Source organism: Pituophis catenifer, unplaced genomic scaffold (assembly GCF_029215685.1).
Source record: "Pituophis catenifer annectens isolate HBS135680 unplaced genomic scaffold, rPitCat1.0.hap2 SCAF_6, whole genome shotgun sequence".
Lineage (NCBI taxonomy): Eukaryota > Metazoa > Chordata > Lepidosauria > Squamata > Colubridae > Pituophis > Pituophis catenifer.
The window spans coordinates 95251137-95268689 of NW_027256886.1; the positions used below are offsets into that span (position 1 = coordinate 95251137).

At 42.0% G+C, this 17553-nt stretch overlaps 1 protein-coding gene across 1 annotated transcript in view; it reads left to right on the forward strand.

Annotated features, from left to right (window-relative positions):
• The window catches only part of ARID5B (AT-rich interaction domain 5B), a 133794-nt gene that overhangs the window by 82036 nt on the left and 34205 nt on the right, over positions 1-17553 (forward strand). The window contains exon 5 of the mRNA XM_070944897.1: positions 12576-12691. Within this exon, the coding sequence (XP_070800998.1) occupies positions 12576-12691 (116 nt within the window). The remainder of the gene's footprint in view (positions 1-12575; positions 12692-17553) is intronic.

Below are 17553 nucleotides of genomic sequence, written 5' to 3' on the forward strand. Positions count from 1 at the left end.
AATCCACAGGTCTTAAAGTTGCCAAGGTTGGAGACCCCTGGTTTACAGAGTCAGCATATTACCCCCAACATATTTATTTACTGACCTTGGAAGGATGGAAGACTGAGTCAACCTTGACCCTGGTGAGATTCAATCTGCCAAATCACAGGCAGCCGGCAGGCAGCAGAAGTAGCCTGCAGTACTGCACTCTAACCACTGCACCACCTGATCAGGGCACCAGATCTCTGTGGAGCACATGGATGGCTTTGGCTTGCTCATGACCAGAGTGTGACTCAGCTCACCAAGTGCTCCATCATATTTTGTGCCCCTGGGGAGGCCGACTGAGGCGGTTTCTTCCTACCCCAGCACCCTCATCATCAGACGAGGCCTCCTGTTGGTGCTTCCTTCTCCTGTCGATTGAGTTGTGATTATGAGGATCTTTGGGTTCCTTTCTTCTTTATAGGAACAGGTACTTTTAAAAAAAAAATGCATTCTTTTTATTCTGATAGCAATAACGGAAATGGGGCAGACAAGGGTGACTCCTCAAGAGAACTTTTGCTTTCCAGAATGTTTTGTGTCACTGGAAAATTTACCTGCAGGAGAGGATGGCAGAGCTTCTCCTCTACTGTTAAGTGCAGGTGAGGAGTTCTCCTTCCCTAATAACCAACCCACAAATCCAGCATGTCAAGGAAACATGAGCTGCTACCTTTCTGGGCACAAGGAGGTATTTTATCTTTTACAGTGGAAGATGTGCAGCTGTTTCCCCAGATTTCCGAATGGACCTGCTGAGGAAAGCTTTACTGGGGGAATATATGGGAATATATGTTTGGGATAAGGAAGCGAGCTGCCCTTTTGAAGAGTGGCTTTTCCGACCCGTTTCTAAGAATGAATGGGATGGGAACCTTTCCGGTGCAGTTCCTCTCCCTGGCTTAGCCCGAGTGGGCCGCTAGAGGGCGACCGAGAGATTTGCTTCGAAGAACAAATCCGGCTGGTTTAATAACATTCTGAAGTGTTTCAAACACGGTAAAGATTGATTTTTCTTTGCCTGCTGTACGTTTTTTAATATACACGTGACACGCAGCTCTTTGCTGACAGAGAACGATCGTCCAACTGGAGGAGAAAATAGCGAAAAGTGGGGAGAGGAAAGCTGCTTTTGCCCATATAAGGGATTTTTTTTTTCTTGGCTTCCTTCTGGGTTAGATAATGATCAACTGACAATCGGTCATGAGGCAATAACGCCGCTGCGACGCTGCAATGTGAAATCGCGTGTGGTGCGGCGGCGGCGGCGGCGGCTCTGCCAGCAACATGCACAACCGATGCGATCGTTACAGTAGATCAGGGGAAGAAATAACGGGGAAATCAGCAAACCCTGCCATGGCACGTTGCCTTCATCTCTCTCAAATCAGTATTGATCCTCCCTCCCCATCCCCCCCCGGAATATTACATAACTCGCCCTTTCTGAAATATGGCTGGTATGCAAGGAGCCATTTTATGGCTCAGAGAATTTTTCATGCTGACTCGGCGAGACCGGTTTTTAGGAAGGCTCGCATCCTGCACAGAGAAACCTTTTCTGCCTTTTTCTGTTTCACAGGCAGTTTTCCTTCTTCATTAAGGGTGCTGCTGTTGGGGGGGGGGGGAGAGGCAGCGACCCTTCCCCCGATCTGAGCCTCCCCCTCCTGCAAGGGGGCCTTGTCCCCCAACGGCCCAGGCAGCTCAGGAGACGGGGCGCCGCTGGGCTGGGCTGCTCTTCCCCGGGGAAGTCCATGCGGACTCTTCAGCCCCCTAAGCAGGAAGGACCTCTGGCCTCATGGACTGTCCTGGTGCCACTTTGGCCCTCCACACTCCCTTGGCCTTTCAATAGAGCCTTTCCTGAGGAGGGAGCCTGTGGCTTTGCTTTTTTTTTTTTTTTTAATTTGATTTATATGCCGCCCTTCTCCGGAGACTCAGGGCGGCTTACAATGCGTTAAGCAATAGCCTTCATCCTTTTGTATATTTATACAAAGTCAGCTTATTGCCCCCACAAACTGGGTCCTCAATTTACCTACCTTAGAAAGGATGGAAGGCTGAGTCAACCTTGAGCCTGGTGAGATTCAAACTTACTAATTGCAGACAGCTGGAGTTAAATTACAATGCATTAGTCTGCTGAGCTATCCAGGCTCTGCCCTTTGGGGAATTTTGGCAGAGTTTGGAATAACCTCTCTGGATTCCCAGCCAGCCAGATGCATCACGTTTCCTAGAGATTCTGATTTGGTGATCAAAGGCCAAGGTTACTTTTCCAGAGAGATGAATAAATACAGGTCATATATTCCCATGACAATTCCTGGGAAGTCCAACAACTTTCCCTCCCTCCCCAGGACCCTCCTAGATCTTGGTCCCTGAACCATCCGCTTAAGTTTCATCCGCAGGGATATTGGTGTGGGTGATGTGATTCATAACCTCGGTTTCGCCACAAATGGTAGCTGTATGGAAATACGTATGATGGTCTGCCTTCTTACAAGAGAGTTTGGGTGCATAGTAGAGAGCAGGCTTTGACCAGGCTGCTTTCATGGCCATTTCTTGGTGTACAAGAGGGTCGTGATGGGTGGATGCTTTTAAAAAAATTCAGAAACAGACACATTCAGTACATTTCACAGTAAATTCTCCTACAGACAAAAAAAAAAAAAAAGACTTTACAAGGAGCCCTGGAATCCTATTTTGATGACTCAGCATTTGTCTATAATGATAGAATGAGTGACTGTGCTGGTATTAGTAGAGACCGACTCTGAAACAAGGGAGCTTGTATGGCCCCATCAGGATGCATCTATTCTCTAGGGACACATTGGTTCATTTATGTGCAATTATGTGCAGCGTTAAGGGCTGTGATGGAAATGGTGTGACCTCAGCAAAAACAGATGTACTTCCTTCTTGCTATAGTTGCTTCAGTCTGACTGGTAAAAGAAGAGGAAAGCTAGAGAGAATAGGACATCGGCCATGGTCTTTACAAGGTGAAGAGAGGGGAAGGGGATGCCTATATTCATTGATCCTAAAGATGTTGAAGAATAGTAAAATTATTTACTTTGTTGACATGGATACATGCATGAGAGCCGGGGCAGGGAAGGGGAAGGTTTTGGAGTAGCAGTGGGAGAAGCAGGTTGCAATCCACTCTTAGGACAGAAGCCGGCTGGGTGACTTTCATGAGTTCCTCCCTGCTCACCCAGAAATAATAATAAAAAAAACCTATTAACCCATATCAGATCACCATGATAGATTCTGACCCATCCCCTTCAGGGAGGAGGCCATCTTTCTGCATTGGATTAATCTGCGTAATTATTATGATTGGTGATAATGGTGATGGTGACTGCAAAATAAAAAATGGAAAGCTGAAACACAGGATTATCGACTTTCAGGTTTTGGGATCCTTTGTAATCCAGCTCCTCTCTCGGGGCATTCACTCTTCTAAACCCAAAGTTAAGTAGGTGCAGGTGACCTCTGGCAACCTTTTTCCTTCTCTGATGAGATACTATTACCTCTTAAAAGCTTTTTTCAGTTTGCTTTTTTTGGGGTATACTCTGGAGATAATCTGTCTGGCCTGATGTAAGTGATTAAAAGAAAACAACATTGGTGCATGCTAGCACGATGTTCACCTGGCATTTATTTATTAATTAATTAATTCATTCATTCTTGGAAAAAGTTTAAGAAAATACAAAGTATTCTTCATCCTGAATGCTTCCACTGCAAATATCTTTAACAAGAAGTGGGCCACTGTCAAATATTTTTGTGTAAGAGTTTCACTATGAATACTATAAATAGATGGAACTATAAATATTTTCTTATCAATGATTTATTTATCTAGCCAAGGGAAGTGTTAGTCACTTAGGAGCAATAAGTAAACATATGCAGCCGTTTAGGGAATGGAAATGCTGCTTTAATGTCAGCCTGTCTTGCTAGTCAGTGAAATTCCACAGTCCTTGATGATTCATTGAGACACTTTTAATTATGCATCTGATATGGTGCAATTTAAAATCACATTATGTCATACCCAGAGTATGAAATTTCTAGAGAAGTCCTTTCCCTCCAAATTCCTCAAAAAGAAACTCTATGTTACTGCCGTGGTACACAGTATACTTGTCTGCTCTTTAGGGAAGGGGCCTTTTTTTGCTGCTTAATTTGTGGGTTGTTTGCTGAAATTTAAAGATGAGAAGTAAGATGGGGCTGGTGTGTTTTTTCCCTCCAGACCAGACAGACTCCATTCTTTCCCCAAAATTCCTTGCTGGGAACCGTCCCTGCTTCATTCCGGGGCCCCTCAAAAGAGACGTTCTCGTGCCTCTGGGCCAGAAGGGAATCCAGAATCTGAGCATCTTCAAGTGGTTTTGCTCAGCAGGAATCTGTCCCCTTTGTTGCAATATTTTCAGGATCAGACTCAATAAAGATAATAGAAGTTAGAGATTTAAATATATTTCTCTTTAATCATAATAGGCATTCTATATTCGCTGAATATTCAAGATAGAAGCAAGGAAAATGGGGAGGATGGCTCCTTATATATACAAGGGGTGGAGCCAGGAATGGGAGTGGTAAATTATGAATACATTAAAGTCCAAAGAATAAGTTAACCCCTGATGTTCCATATATACATTATTTACACATTAGAGAATAAGGCATTTACATCTGACAAATCCCCCTCTAAATGCCGGTTCGTTATACAACACCAGTTACATTCAGATTCAGGACAATATAATACATATAATTTAGAAGTTAAATATTTGTGTTGTTTAGAAGATAAGGGTTTTGTTAATATATCAGCTAATTGTTCAGAAGTATCACAATGTATTGCTTTGATGAATCCGTCTTGAGATAGTTGTCTCACGTGCTTAAATTTTATATCAATATGCCTGGACCTTTGTCCAATTGCATCGGATCTAGATATTTCAATGGCCGCTTTATTGTCTTCATGCATAATAAATGGTAAAGTAGGTTTCTTCCAAACATCTGTGATCAAATCATTGAACCATACAAGGTTATTTGCAGCTTTAGACAAGCAAACATATTCCGCTTCTGTGGTAGAAGTGGCTACCAGTTCTTGTTTACCAGTATACCAGTAAACTGGACAATCGTTCAATAGAAAAACATAACCAGAGGTACTCTTTCTGCATGATGTATCACCAGCCCAATCTGCATCAGCATAACAAGTAATTTTTGGTTCTTTGTCATTATTTGGTTCCAATATTAAACAAAAATCTAATGTACTTTTCAGATATCTTAAAATTCTTTTGACAGCTTCCCAATGATACAAGGTTGGTTTGCTAACATATCTTGACAATAAATTGAGAGGTAATGCAATATCTGGCCTAGTCCAATTAGATATATAAAGGAGTGAACCTATAACTGATCTGTAAAATGTGTTGTCTTTAAACTCAGGGGAAGATTCATCAGTGTTTCTAAGAAAATCAGTTTGCATAGGTGTGTCACATGTTTTGGCATTATTTAAGTTACATTTGTTTAGGAGTTCAATAATTTTATCTTTCTGAGTAAGTTTGAATCCCCTTTTAGTTTTGTTAATTTGTACACCAAGGTATTTATTCACTCTACCTAGTGATTTCAATGAGAAATGTTCGTTTAACTTATTTACAAAGATTTCCCTGCTCTCTTTATGCTTTCCAATATATAAAATATCATCCACATAAATTAATACAAATTCAATATGATCATTACTCTTTTTTACAAAGAAACAGTTATCAGCAGTGGTGGCGTTGAAATCCATGGTCTTAAGTACTTTTACCAAACAATCGTACCATCTTTTGCCAGATTGCTTCAATCCGTACAGACTCTTATTTAATAACCAAATTTCGTTCTTATTAGTGTATTGACTGTGTGGTGCTCTTACATATATTTCCTTATCTAATTTTGCGTGTAAGTATGCAGTCTGTATGTCATATTGAAACACGTCCAGATTGAGTGCAGATGCTACTACAAGAGCTGTTTTGACACTCTCTGTTCTCACTGTTGGTGAATAAGTGTCAGTATAGTCTTCTGGGTATTTTTGTGCATAACCTTGTGCAACTAGTCTGGCCTTGTATAAGGTATTACCTCCTTCCAAATTCTTAATTTTATAAATCCACCTGGTACCTATAATTGTTTTATCCTTAGGTGCGATCGCAGGTGTGAATACATTTAATCCTTGTAAACTTTCCATCTCTTTTTCCATAGCTAGTTCCCATTTTTCTCTTTCTTCACGGGGAAGTTTCAATACTTCCTCATATGTATTAGGTGTTATTTGTTCTCCATCCATATGCATTATGTAATCTTTGTATTTATTTGGTATTTGGTTTCTATTGTTTCTAACATTTCTTTCAGGTTTGCTATGGTTGTCATGCAAATATCTGGCTTCCTTTTTTGTTAATGTGTCTGTCTTTATTTTATGCTGACTATTTGTCCAAGTTTTGGTTTTGTTCTTACTTTTGTTAATATTTTGATTTTCTGTTGTTCCTTCCTCGCAAGATATATTATCTTTGCTTTTATTAGGAAATATTTCATTAAGGTGCAATTTAGACCAATTGGCCTGCTCATGGAACACAGCTGTTCTGGATACTATAAATTTGTTATTACTATCAATGAATCTGTACCCTTTGGTTCCAGTTTCGTATCCCATGAATCTTAATCTCCTGGATACGTTTTCTCCCTTTCTCCTCAATTGTTTAGGTATGTGTACGTCTGCAGTAACTCCAAATATGTGCATGTGTGCTAATTTGGGTTTTCTATTGTACATCACCTCATATGGTGTCTTATTCACAATACTGGACCATGTTCTATTTTGAGTGTAATTTGAATAATGTAAGGCTTCTGACCAAAATTGTTTGCCTAAACCAGCATCCTCTAATGTGCATCTAATCATGGTTTGTAGTGTGGAATTCTTTCTCTCTGCAATCCCATTTTGAAATGCAGAAAATGGATTGGACGTGAAATGTAGCATCCCTCTATCCTTTAACCATTGGGAGAATTCTTTAGACATGAATTCACATCCCCTATCTGTCATAATTTGTTTTATTCTGATATTATGCTGTGTTTCTATGCGTTTGTAGAATTCCTTAAATTTCTGAAAGGTTTCATCCTTGTGCTTTAATGTGTAAACAAAACCATAGCGACTGTAATCATCCACTATTGTTAGGAAGTAACGTTTTCTATAGGTAATTGATGGAGTTAATGGACCAACTAAGTCCATATGTACCAAATCAAAAATATTGTTAGTTGATCTGTTAGATTTTTTTGGTCTGGGACTGGTTTTTAGTTTGGTGGATTTACATACTGAGCATTCCAAATAATTTTCACAATTTTTTATTTTGACACCTTCTGCGTGTTCAGTCATTTTTTGTACTACGGGAAAGCTTGCATGTCCTAACTTCCTATGTAAGATGTGAGCACACTCATCATGAATTGGTTTACCTATTTTTGGTTTCTTCTCATTGTGTGTATTTTTGTTATCATGAGTTATTTTACATTCATCATTGTCACTGTTATTGACATTTTCATCATCTGCTTCAATACAATCTTCCATATTTGAATCAATGTTATGTAACCATCTTTCTTTGGTTATCAGATAGGGTAGATCCCCTTTTATCATCACAGTACCTACATTTGTTTTGTTCTTTTCTATAGTTGCTTTCCCCTTTGAGAAAACTATATTGATGTCAGATTCTCTGCTTAGTTTTATAGCACTCAGTATGTTGTGAGGTATTTCTGGGATTAATAATACCCCCTCTATTTTCCCTAAACCAGGCAAGGTCACATTTCCTCTGCCTAATACTTGAACCTTTTCTTGATTAGCTACCTTTATCACAAACTTATCTTCTGTAAATGAAGATAATATACTTTTGTTGTTAGTGGTGTGATTTGTTGCACCAGAATCAATAAGCCAATTATTGTTCTCATCTTGTTGTGTTCTGGTGCTGTCTTGTTTATTTAGCCCATTTAGTGACCCAGATTTTCTCTCTTTTGAATTTTCTCTACCCCCTCTACTTTCTCTGTAATTTGGTGGACTTCTATATTTGTGTCTATCTGTGGAAGATTGTCTGTAATTGTATTTGCTCCTATATTCTGGCCTATGTCTCTCCCTTGGGACTTTGGGACAGTCTCTTCTACTGTGTTCCCTGGATCCACAATTGTGGCATCTAAAGGCCTCATTATATTTATCTTGAAAGACTACTTTCCTAAAAGATTTGTGTTCTGTTTGGTTACTGGAACGATTTTTTCTTGAATTGTCTTCTGCTATCAATTTGTTAGATAGACTTTCTATTGATAAATATCCCAAATTAATGGTATCTAAGTGTGACATAAAGCTATCCCATGATGGATCAAGTGAATTGATAATAACACTTTTCATTGTTTGATCTGAAATCACTTCCCCCCTCAATTGCAGCTCAGCTCTTATTTTGTTTAGATTTATCAAATGCTCACTTATAGAAACCCCTGGTTTCACTCTAGAAGAAAAGAAATCCTTAGACATTCTTGTGGTTGTGGCTACGCTATCGCTGTGAAATAGATTAAACATGCATTGAATTATTTCTGATACAGTTAGGTTTGGTTTGATGCTATGATACATTGCAGGAGACACGCTAGAAATTATTATGAAAAATGCTCTATGATGTAAACAATCTATTTTTAAAGTCCAAGGTCTTCTTGGAGGACTAGTTATAAAGAATAGTAAATTTTCTTTCATGAAAATAACCTGAAGCTGTTGGTACCACTCTTGTAAATTAATGCCATCAACTCTAAGTTTTGGGAAGTCACTGGGTAAGTTCCCCACATTATTTTGTCCATTACTTACAACCTGAGGCAGTCCGTGGTCTCTCAAGTGCAGGAAATTACAGAACGGCATTGGGATGCTTGTAACGAGTCTGCGCGGTTCTCTGGCCAGTTCAAGTCTTTCGGGGCCGTCTACGTAGTTTTGCACATGCGCGTTGCTCATTTCTTCTTTGGCGCCGTTGTGGAAGGTTCTCTCCATTTCAGCTCTCTCGATCCGCTCCTCTTCAGATGAGTCGGTCTCTGGCTCGGTTTTTGGGGCTTTGGTGATGGCGACGGTTCTTCTCTTTCTCTTGTGTGTGCTGGCACTCGATTCTGTCTGCGGTGTAGGACGGAATCGGCATGGCTCTCTGGGCTCGGGTGTCGTCGTTTTCGAAGTCAGGATGGGAGCGTGCAGGTCTTGAGTTGTCGGTTTGATTTCTTGCTTCTTCGTTGATGTCTTGGAAATTTTCAATCTTGGCCCAAAAGCAGCAAAAAGCGTTTTCATTGCTGACTTTACTTGAGACTTTGTTAAATCGTCTTCACTTTCTGATTTTGGTTCATCTGAAGAGTTTGAGACTTCTTTTTCACTTTCTTCGTCTGATAGCGTTTTTCGCGCCAGAAATTTTGAACTGAGCGTTTTGATTGGCTCTGCTTCACTCTCTTTTGAAGTTCGTTGAAACCAAGATGGCTGCCATTCAAAATTTCGCGCGATGTCACATCTTTTCTTTTTTACAACTATTTTCTCAGTAGTCATTTCACTCACAGTTTTTTGATCTTTGGGTTTTTCTTTAATGACGTTTTTCTCTCTCGCTGCTCCGCTGTTCCTCAGCATCTCCTGGAGGTCCGCGATGAGGCTTTCATCATTCTTTTGACTTTTTAGTATCTTTAATATCTCTGACCTGAGTTCGTTATTTTCTATCTCAATTTCTTCCTGGTTGTTATTTTCACTCATCAGTTCTTCTTCTTCAGTGGTGTATTCTTCGGATTCTCTCGAAATCGCATTAGTGGATTCGTTGATCATCTCTTGATCAGTTTCTATTTCTTTGCTGTAGGCCCTGGTGTTGGGCCTATCTTTCTTGGACATTTTTAATTACTTATTGAGTCAATTAACCATCCTCTGCTACCAGCTTGTTGCAATATTTTCAGGATCAGACTCAATAAAGATAATAGAAGTTAGAGATTTAAATATATTTCTCTTTAATCATAATAGGCATTCTATATTCGCTGAATATTCAAGATAGAAGCAAGGAAAATGGGGAGGATGGCTCCTTATATATACAAGGGGTGGAGCCAGGAATGGGAGTGGTAAATTATGAATACATTAAAGTCCAAAGAATAAGTTAACCCCTGATGTTCCATATATACATTATTTACACATTAGAGAATAAGGCATTTACATCTGACACCCTTTTTGCAGGGACATTTTAGCGCAATGAATCGGGAGTGCCTTTGGAGTTGAGGCCCTCTCTTTGGAGGGAAATAGTACCAAGGCTGTCCTGTCCTCCTCCTCTTTTTCCTCCTTTCCTCTTTGATGGATCTCGGTCTGCTCAGGCGAGGAGGTCAGTGCAGCAGACCCATCATAATGCAGTCACGGGCTACATTTGCAAAGGAGGGACTGTAAGCTGCAGCCAGAATGCATATCCCTCCCTCTGCTGCCCAGTCCCTCATTGGGCTTTCTGTGAGTAAGGGAGCAGCCGGCAGGGCAACGGGGAGTGCCAAGTGCAGCTCCAAGAAAAGGAGACAGACAGACAACAGAGGAGATTTCCTGGGAGGGTTGTGCAGTGCTCAGCCACATGCTGCAGCATCCAGCAGTCAAAGATAAATCAGGCAGATGTTTGCCGTCTGGGATGGTAACTATTCCTTCTCCTGCCTTGCTGGCTGGCTTGTGCTCTGCCTCTCTTGCGTGCCAGCCACATCTGCTCGGAGGACACCTTGGACTTCTGGCCAGTGATAGTTCTGAAGCAGGAGCTCTGTGGGGGTGTTTGGAGGAAACAGGTGGGGAAGAAGCTGGGGTGACTGTCTTTCCACACCCCCAGGAAATTCTCGTTTCAGAGCATCAGGATCAAATTAGCACAGCTTTGCTTCAGAGAACTAATTAAAATGTAGAATGTCCTAAAACCTCTTGTGTGACAAATGTAAGATTAGAAACAATTAAAAGCCACTCAAGAGGTTTGTGGTGTTTAGATTTCTGACATCGTTATAATTATCCCTAGAAGTAATGAAAACAATGGTTACTCTCAAAGAAAGAGAGACTCAAGTTATCAGTCACCAATTAATGATTGTTTCTCACGCTGAAGATTGTTGGAATTTCAAGGCTGAATTTGTAGAGCTTATTATTATTGTTTCCATAGCAAACAATTCAATTCAATTCAAGCCTTTATTGTCAATGCACAACATGTGTACAATGAGACTGGATGAGCCTCCCTTAGTGCAGCCCCACCCCAACACAAATACATCTCAATAACTCATAAGTGAAAGAAAGAAAAAAAACCCTAACCTAATAGATCATACTAACAGACACACAATCCTTTATACATATATGTGCATAACATTACGTTATATTATATTGCATCAGTGTAGACACATTGCACATTGTGCTGGCCTTGCAAGTCTATCATACTAAGTAGTTATGGTGTTACGTTGCATTCAGAAGTCTGACAGCCCACAGGCAGAAGCTATTTTTCAGCCTGTTCATTCGACTGGCTGTGCTTCTATGAGAGTAAAGAAGGGCTGACCAGGGTGTGAATCGTCCCTAAGGATTTTCCCAACTTCCTTCCTTTCCCCATTGTTTTTTTTCTCATCATATATGTGGGTTTTCAAAACATGACCTCAAAATAGTTTGATCTTCTGTAAATCTGGAGTTTCTGGGCTCTGTAAATAAAGGCCTACATTAAACACTTAATTTGGCAAAGGATGGTTTCATTTGAATGGTTGAGAATAGAGGAGACCCTCAATGACTATGGTCCTTTCCCTGTTTCACTGCTGGCATATGGAACCCACTCTGATGCCATGTTCTGCAAGGACATGGCCAGAAAATGAAGTTACAGATCCCCACTGAATGGCCAGTTTGTGAACAGAAGGACGAGGGGTGACATGACAGCAGTGTTCCAGTATTTGAAGAGCTGCCACAAAGAGGAGGGGGGTCAACCTATTTTCCAGAACCCCAGAAGGAAAAACTAGAAGCAATGGATGGAAACTAATCAAGGAGAGAAGCAATCTAGAATTAAGGAGAAACTTCCTAACAGTGAGGACAATTAACCAGTGGGACCGCTTGCCTTCAGAAATTGTAGGATGTAGGTGCTTCATCACTGGAGGCTTTTAAGAAGAGACTGGACAACCACTTGTCTGAAATGGTATAGGATCTCCTACTTTTGTGCAGGGGGTTGGACTAGAAGACCTCCAAGGTCCCTTCCAACTCTGTTATTCTGTTAAGGAGTGGCCACGTAAAGCTCAGCTATCTGCTGCTTCCTCCTAGCTTTGCAAAAGGCACTTTGTGTTTTTCTTTAGCTCTTTCAAATGTAAACAGCACTAGATGAGCCAGGAGCAAATGTAATATAGGTCATTTCTCGCTAACAACTCCATCCAAGCACCATTGTGCCAAAATAACAGCAGTGCAGACAGGCTTCGTTTGATGGCTGTGATGCTGTGAAGGCACTCCAAGTCACGGGCGGGAGGGAGGGGGCAGGGGGGGAATGGCCACAGGAACATGTGACCTAGAAACAGCCCAACTTTGGAGAGTTCTTGTGGGGAAGATCTGTCGCTTCTAGCAGCTCGTGGAGCACATTAACTTTATTAGTCCCGTGTAAGGAATTGGGCTTGAACTGTTGCCTGTTTGTTTTTAGCTCCCAACCTCAAAGGACGACCACGGAAGAAAAAGTCCTGCAACTCACAGAGAAGAGATTCGTTCAGTGGCAATAAAGATTCTCAGAATAATTGTGAAGGCAAAACTGTGGCCAAGGTAAGGAGCTTTGGCACCTTCCCCAAATTTTCCTTTCCAGATGAATTTTGCTCTTCTTTTTCAGGGCAGTGTTTCACGGGGCAGGGGGAGGGGGGGATAGGAGTATGGAAAGGGAGCGGGGCTGCTCCCCAAAGGGCACCCCTGTAGAGTCAACTCTATAATGCAGGTTCCGGGGAGCAGGTCCCTTCTTCTTTTGGTAACTTTTACAGCCTCCTTTCGGAGGGGCTGCTGCAGCCAATGGCAGCCAGTATCTTTACCTGAACTCAGAGCTAAGCAGGTCCAACTGATGAGTAGACGGGGCAAGGTCTCCAGGAGATCCCATCATGGAGGTTACTGGGAGGGGAAGAAATGGACCAGAGGAAGATGGTGGGCAGACTCATCCTCACCATTGCAAGGCAACTACATGGAACTGCCCAGGATTTCAGCTTACTTTGAAGGATAGTTAGAATGGGGGTGGGGGGAGTAATTGTGAACAAAGGATGAGTCTGGTTCACTCCTTGGGCTAGATGCAAGAGCAGTCGTGGAGACTAAAAATGAGACTGTGAGCTCATCTCAAAGGAATACGTGGCTGGAGAGGCAGCAGCCTCCTACTTCAGTGAAACCCGTGGAAGGTCCCCCCTGTTCCCGCTGCAGGCTGCAGCATCCTCAGCTCACGGGTTTGGGTGTTTTCCACGCAAACTGCTTCGTTTATGCACAACCATTAGTAGCCAGAGATTTCGGTTGGTAGGGTAAACTTAATTCACTGGACCTTGGCCAAATTCAGAAGTTCATAGCTGGAGCTTCAAGAAATGGCAACACCGCTGAAGATTCTTCCTAAATTCTTCCTAAATTCTTCAATATGCTGGATTATCTAAATCTTTAGGAATCTTTAATGCTATAAATTAGTTTATACTAATGTGGAGCAAAGGCCTCCCGAAGATGAGAGGCTTGTGCTTTTTCATCTCCCGCGCATTGAAAAATGGGAAATGCTGAGTTCTTCACAATAGGAAGTAGGAAGCTTGGTCAAACTGCTTCTTGCAGTTCCAACACCCGCCCCCCCCCCCCATCCTTTTGTGAGCCCAATGATGGGCCAAGCTCTGTACTGACAGGTGGGGGCCTTTGAGAGAATTCCCATTTGATTTTTTTTTAAAGCTGAATCGAGGCTCTAAAAAGTCTGATGACAGTACAGGTAGTCCTCAATTTACAACAGTTCACTGAGTGATCATTCGAAGTTACAACGGCACTGAAAAAAGTGACTTTTGACCATTTTTCAGACTTGTGACCATTGCAGCATCCCCATTCTCCATGGTTATATGATTTATATTCGGATGCTTGACAACTGACTCACATTTATGACGGTTGCAGTGTCCCAGGGTCACACGATCCCCTTTTGCGACCTTCTGACAAGCAAAGTCAGTGGGGAAACCAGATTCACTTAACAACCAGGTTGCCAATTTAACAACTGCAGTGATTGGCAAGAAAAGTTGTAAAATGGGGAAAAACCGACTTAACACATTTCTCACTTAGCAATATACATTTTGGGTTCAATTGTGGTCGTAAGTTGAGGACTACCTGTATTACATTTTCTGGGTCATTTAAATTATTATTTTTGTCTGCTTCATATTTCATGTATGCTAACAATAATATTCACTCTAACATTAAGACATACTAATTTTGAATTCACAGTTTAGTTGTGTGGCCTGTTACGTATGGTACATAAGAGCCATTAGTCTGTAAATAAGATTGACAGGTATCCTGACAGTTCAGAGATACTAGTGGAAAATGTGAGGGTTGAGGTCTGAACTCCATGAAAAGTGTGGGGCCTCCTCCAGTTGCTCAGAAGGTGCTCTTCCTTTGTGGCCCACTTTGCGGAGATCATGGTCTGCCTTCCCCAGTTCACTAATCACGCATTGGCTGTAAACAATGAATCGCCCTATAGGGTTATATGTCCTCTGCATATTAATAGCATGTCAGCAGATGATTGGAAACAATTGCAGAACTGTAATTGTTTAATGTGGTATTTTGTCTGCTTTTGCACGTCCTTTCTCCTCTTCTGAGCTTGCCTGCAAAGGCTCTGTGCAAGACTGGCAATAAATACTTGTTGGGAAATGCAATCATCAGTTGAAGAGTTGTTCTCTCACTCCATCTCAGACAGATGTCTCCAGTGAGACATCATCTCACTCCATCTTCAGACATTTTCTCAGAAACCAATTAATAACTTTTGCTCAGAAGTTTATTTTGGAGGGCTTAGGGCAGGAGTGTCAAACTCAATTTCATTGAGGGCCACATCACGGTTTTATTTGACCTCGGGGAGCCAGGGTGGGTGTGGCTAGGGTGGGCGTGGCCAGCTTGATGTCACTCATATCGAGGGTGCCTGTGGGGACCCAAGTATTGCTGAGCATATTGCTGAGCACATTGTAATCCGCCCTGAGTCTCCGGAGAAGGGTGGCATATAAATCAAATTTAAAAAAAAAAAAAAAGTGCTGTGCCAGCGAAAAGAGGCTTCTGGGCTCCGTTTTTGGCTGTGATGGCTTCCTGCAACCCTCTTCTAGCAAAAATGGAGCTCAGGAGGACCGCCCATAGCCCTCCCGAGCTCCATTTTCAGCTGCGATAGGCTCCTGCAACTCTCTGCCAGCAAAAATAGAGCTCTGTTTTTGCTGGCAGAGGCACCATGGCCGGTTTTGTGATGTTTCGAGGGCGGCCCCGTGGGCCAGAGATCTAACTACCCCACGGGCCGGATCTGGCCCCCGGTCTTGAGTTTGACACTCCTGTCTTAGGGCAAAACATGAAAATATACTCTAGTTACATTCCCAACCCTGCCAATAAGATAGTGGGCCAGTTCAAACAAAATGAATAAATAATTTGCACGATCCATTGGCCTGCCCAACATATGAAGACTTCTGTTTGCAACGGCTTTGAAGGAATCATATATATCCCATTCTAGATCAGTAATAAATTGTCATAAATTGGGCCTACAACTAGAGGAAAGAGCTTATCTGAACTCTTTTCAATCTGTCCAGGGTACAGGACCAAGTTTACCCGGATTCCACTTGTAGGTGCCTTTGGTGAGACCGGGGGGGGGGGAGCCCCCCAGTGTTGCTTGGTCTTATCACTGACCATGAACATCCCCCACTGTGCTATCCCTCTGGACTGTCTCCCCGGGTTGGCACTGGAAGCACTGATTTTGCAGTTGTTCTCCTTCTAAGGAGTCAGTTCTGGTCATTGAGGAAGGAGTTGAGTTCTAGGAGCCTGTATGCTCCTCCATTCTGATTTAATGTCTACATGAAGCCATGGGGAGGTCACCCATCAACATAGATCAGGCATCATCAGTACTGTGATGATGCTCAGCTTTAGACCTCAACCCAATCCTGTCACAAGTGACAGTTGTAGTTAGGAGGGCATTGTATAATGTGCCAGTTATGAACCTTCTTGGATCAGGAGATTTTACTCACAGTCACTCATCCCTTGGTCATCTCTCACTTGGACGACCGCCATGTCTTCTTCATGAGTCTGCGCTTGCCACCACTTGGAAGCCACAGGAGGCCCAGAATGTGGTATCTCTGTTTCCTGTGTAATCCCTCTGCTTTGAGAGCTGCGTTGATTGCTGCTTAGCTTGTGGATGTAATTCATGGTGGCTGCCTTCAAAATTCTGCTTGGCCACCTGCTCCCACTTATATCTGCCTGTTCAGTAAAGATAAGGAGTGGGTTCCCCCCATATTGCTTCTCCCCGGGAAAGGAACCATCAGGGACCAAGAACTCGGCAGACGCTACCAGAGACCCGTTCTCTGCAACTGGCCACAACCCTCCTAGGGTTAGGAAAGCCAGGGAAACGTGGCTGCTTCAATAGGCCTCAGTAATGGCTACATGATGAGGTTGTCATCTCTTGCCGTCGCTATAAATTATGTTAATCATTATTGCTTAATCTGAATTATAGACACCAGCTACATAATCCGCTTACAGTTGGCAACAATTAAAGCAGCATGTAAGTCCAATAAATAAACAACGTAACTGATATTGTTTCTATATTGCTAACATGTTCCCACCCTTCTAAGAATTTGTTTTGCTCACGCAACCAAACAAAACAACTCTTGATGCCTGAGACCCACTCTCAGTTACAGGTGGGGCTGTAATACAAAACACACAAGCAGTATGATGACAATAATATGACTGAAAATTCTAACAAGAGGAAAGGAAGGCTCAATTTATTTCATAAGGAAAATGACTCCCCAGAATTTCATCAAGGAGTTTGAAACCTTCTTCTTTTTCATCTGTCAAAAAAAAAAAAATCTAATTAAGATGTTAATTAATAGCATGTATTAAAAATTCTGAAAGGATGGTATCAGTTTGTTGTTCCCATGTGCAATTTGGCAGTGCCCCCCTCCCTTTGCATGAAGAGTCGTGTCCCCCCCCCCAATGCCTTGCTAAATTCAAAACAGGCCCCTCTGTAGATCGTTCTACTTTGTCTCCGTCTTTGATTAAGAGGATCAATTCATGTTGGCTTTTAATTTTCTTTCTCAGCACAGGGATGATATGATTTTACGGTCAAGAGACGCAGTTGATGTCCACAGATAGTTTCACACTCAGTGAAATTGAGAACCAAAGTTTCCCCTGAAGAAATATAAGCCCCAAGAGACTCCAAGAGTTTTAAAGACCGTTTGCAGTACAGGCGCATCAATTTTTCCCTTCAGCACGAATGCTGGAAATTTCCTCTTAAAAGACCCATAAACAAATCCATTTCCCAATGGCAGCTTTTAAACGATACTTTGAGCCCACAATAAAATGGATGATCTCTCACCAAATTTTAACAGAACTAATTCATGCCTCACCACAAGACATTTATACCAGATATTTTATTTATGGAAACACCACTTTGGTCATGAACA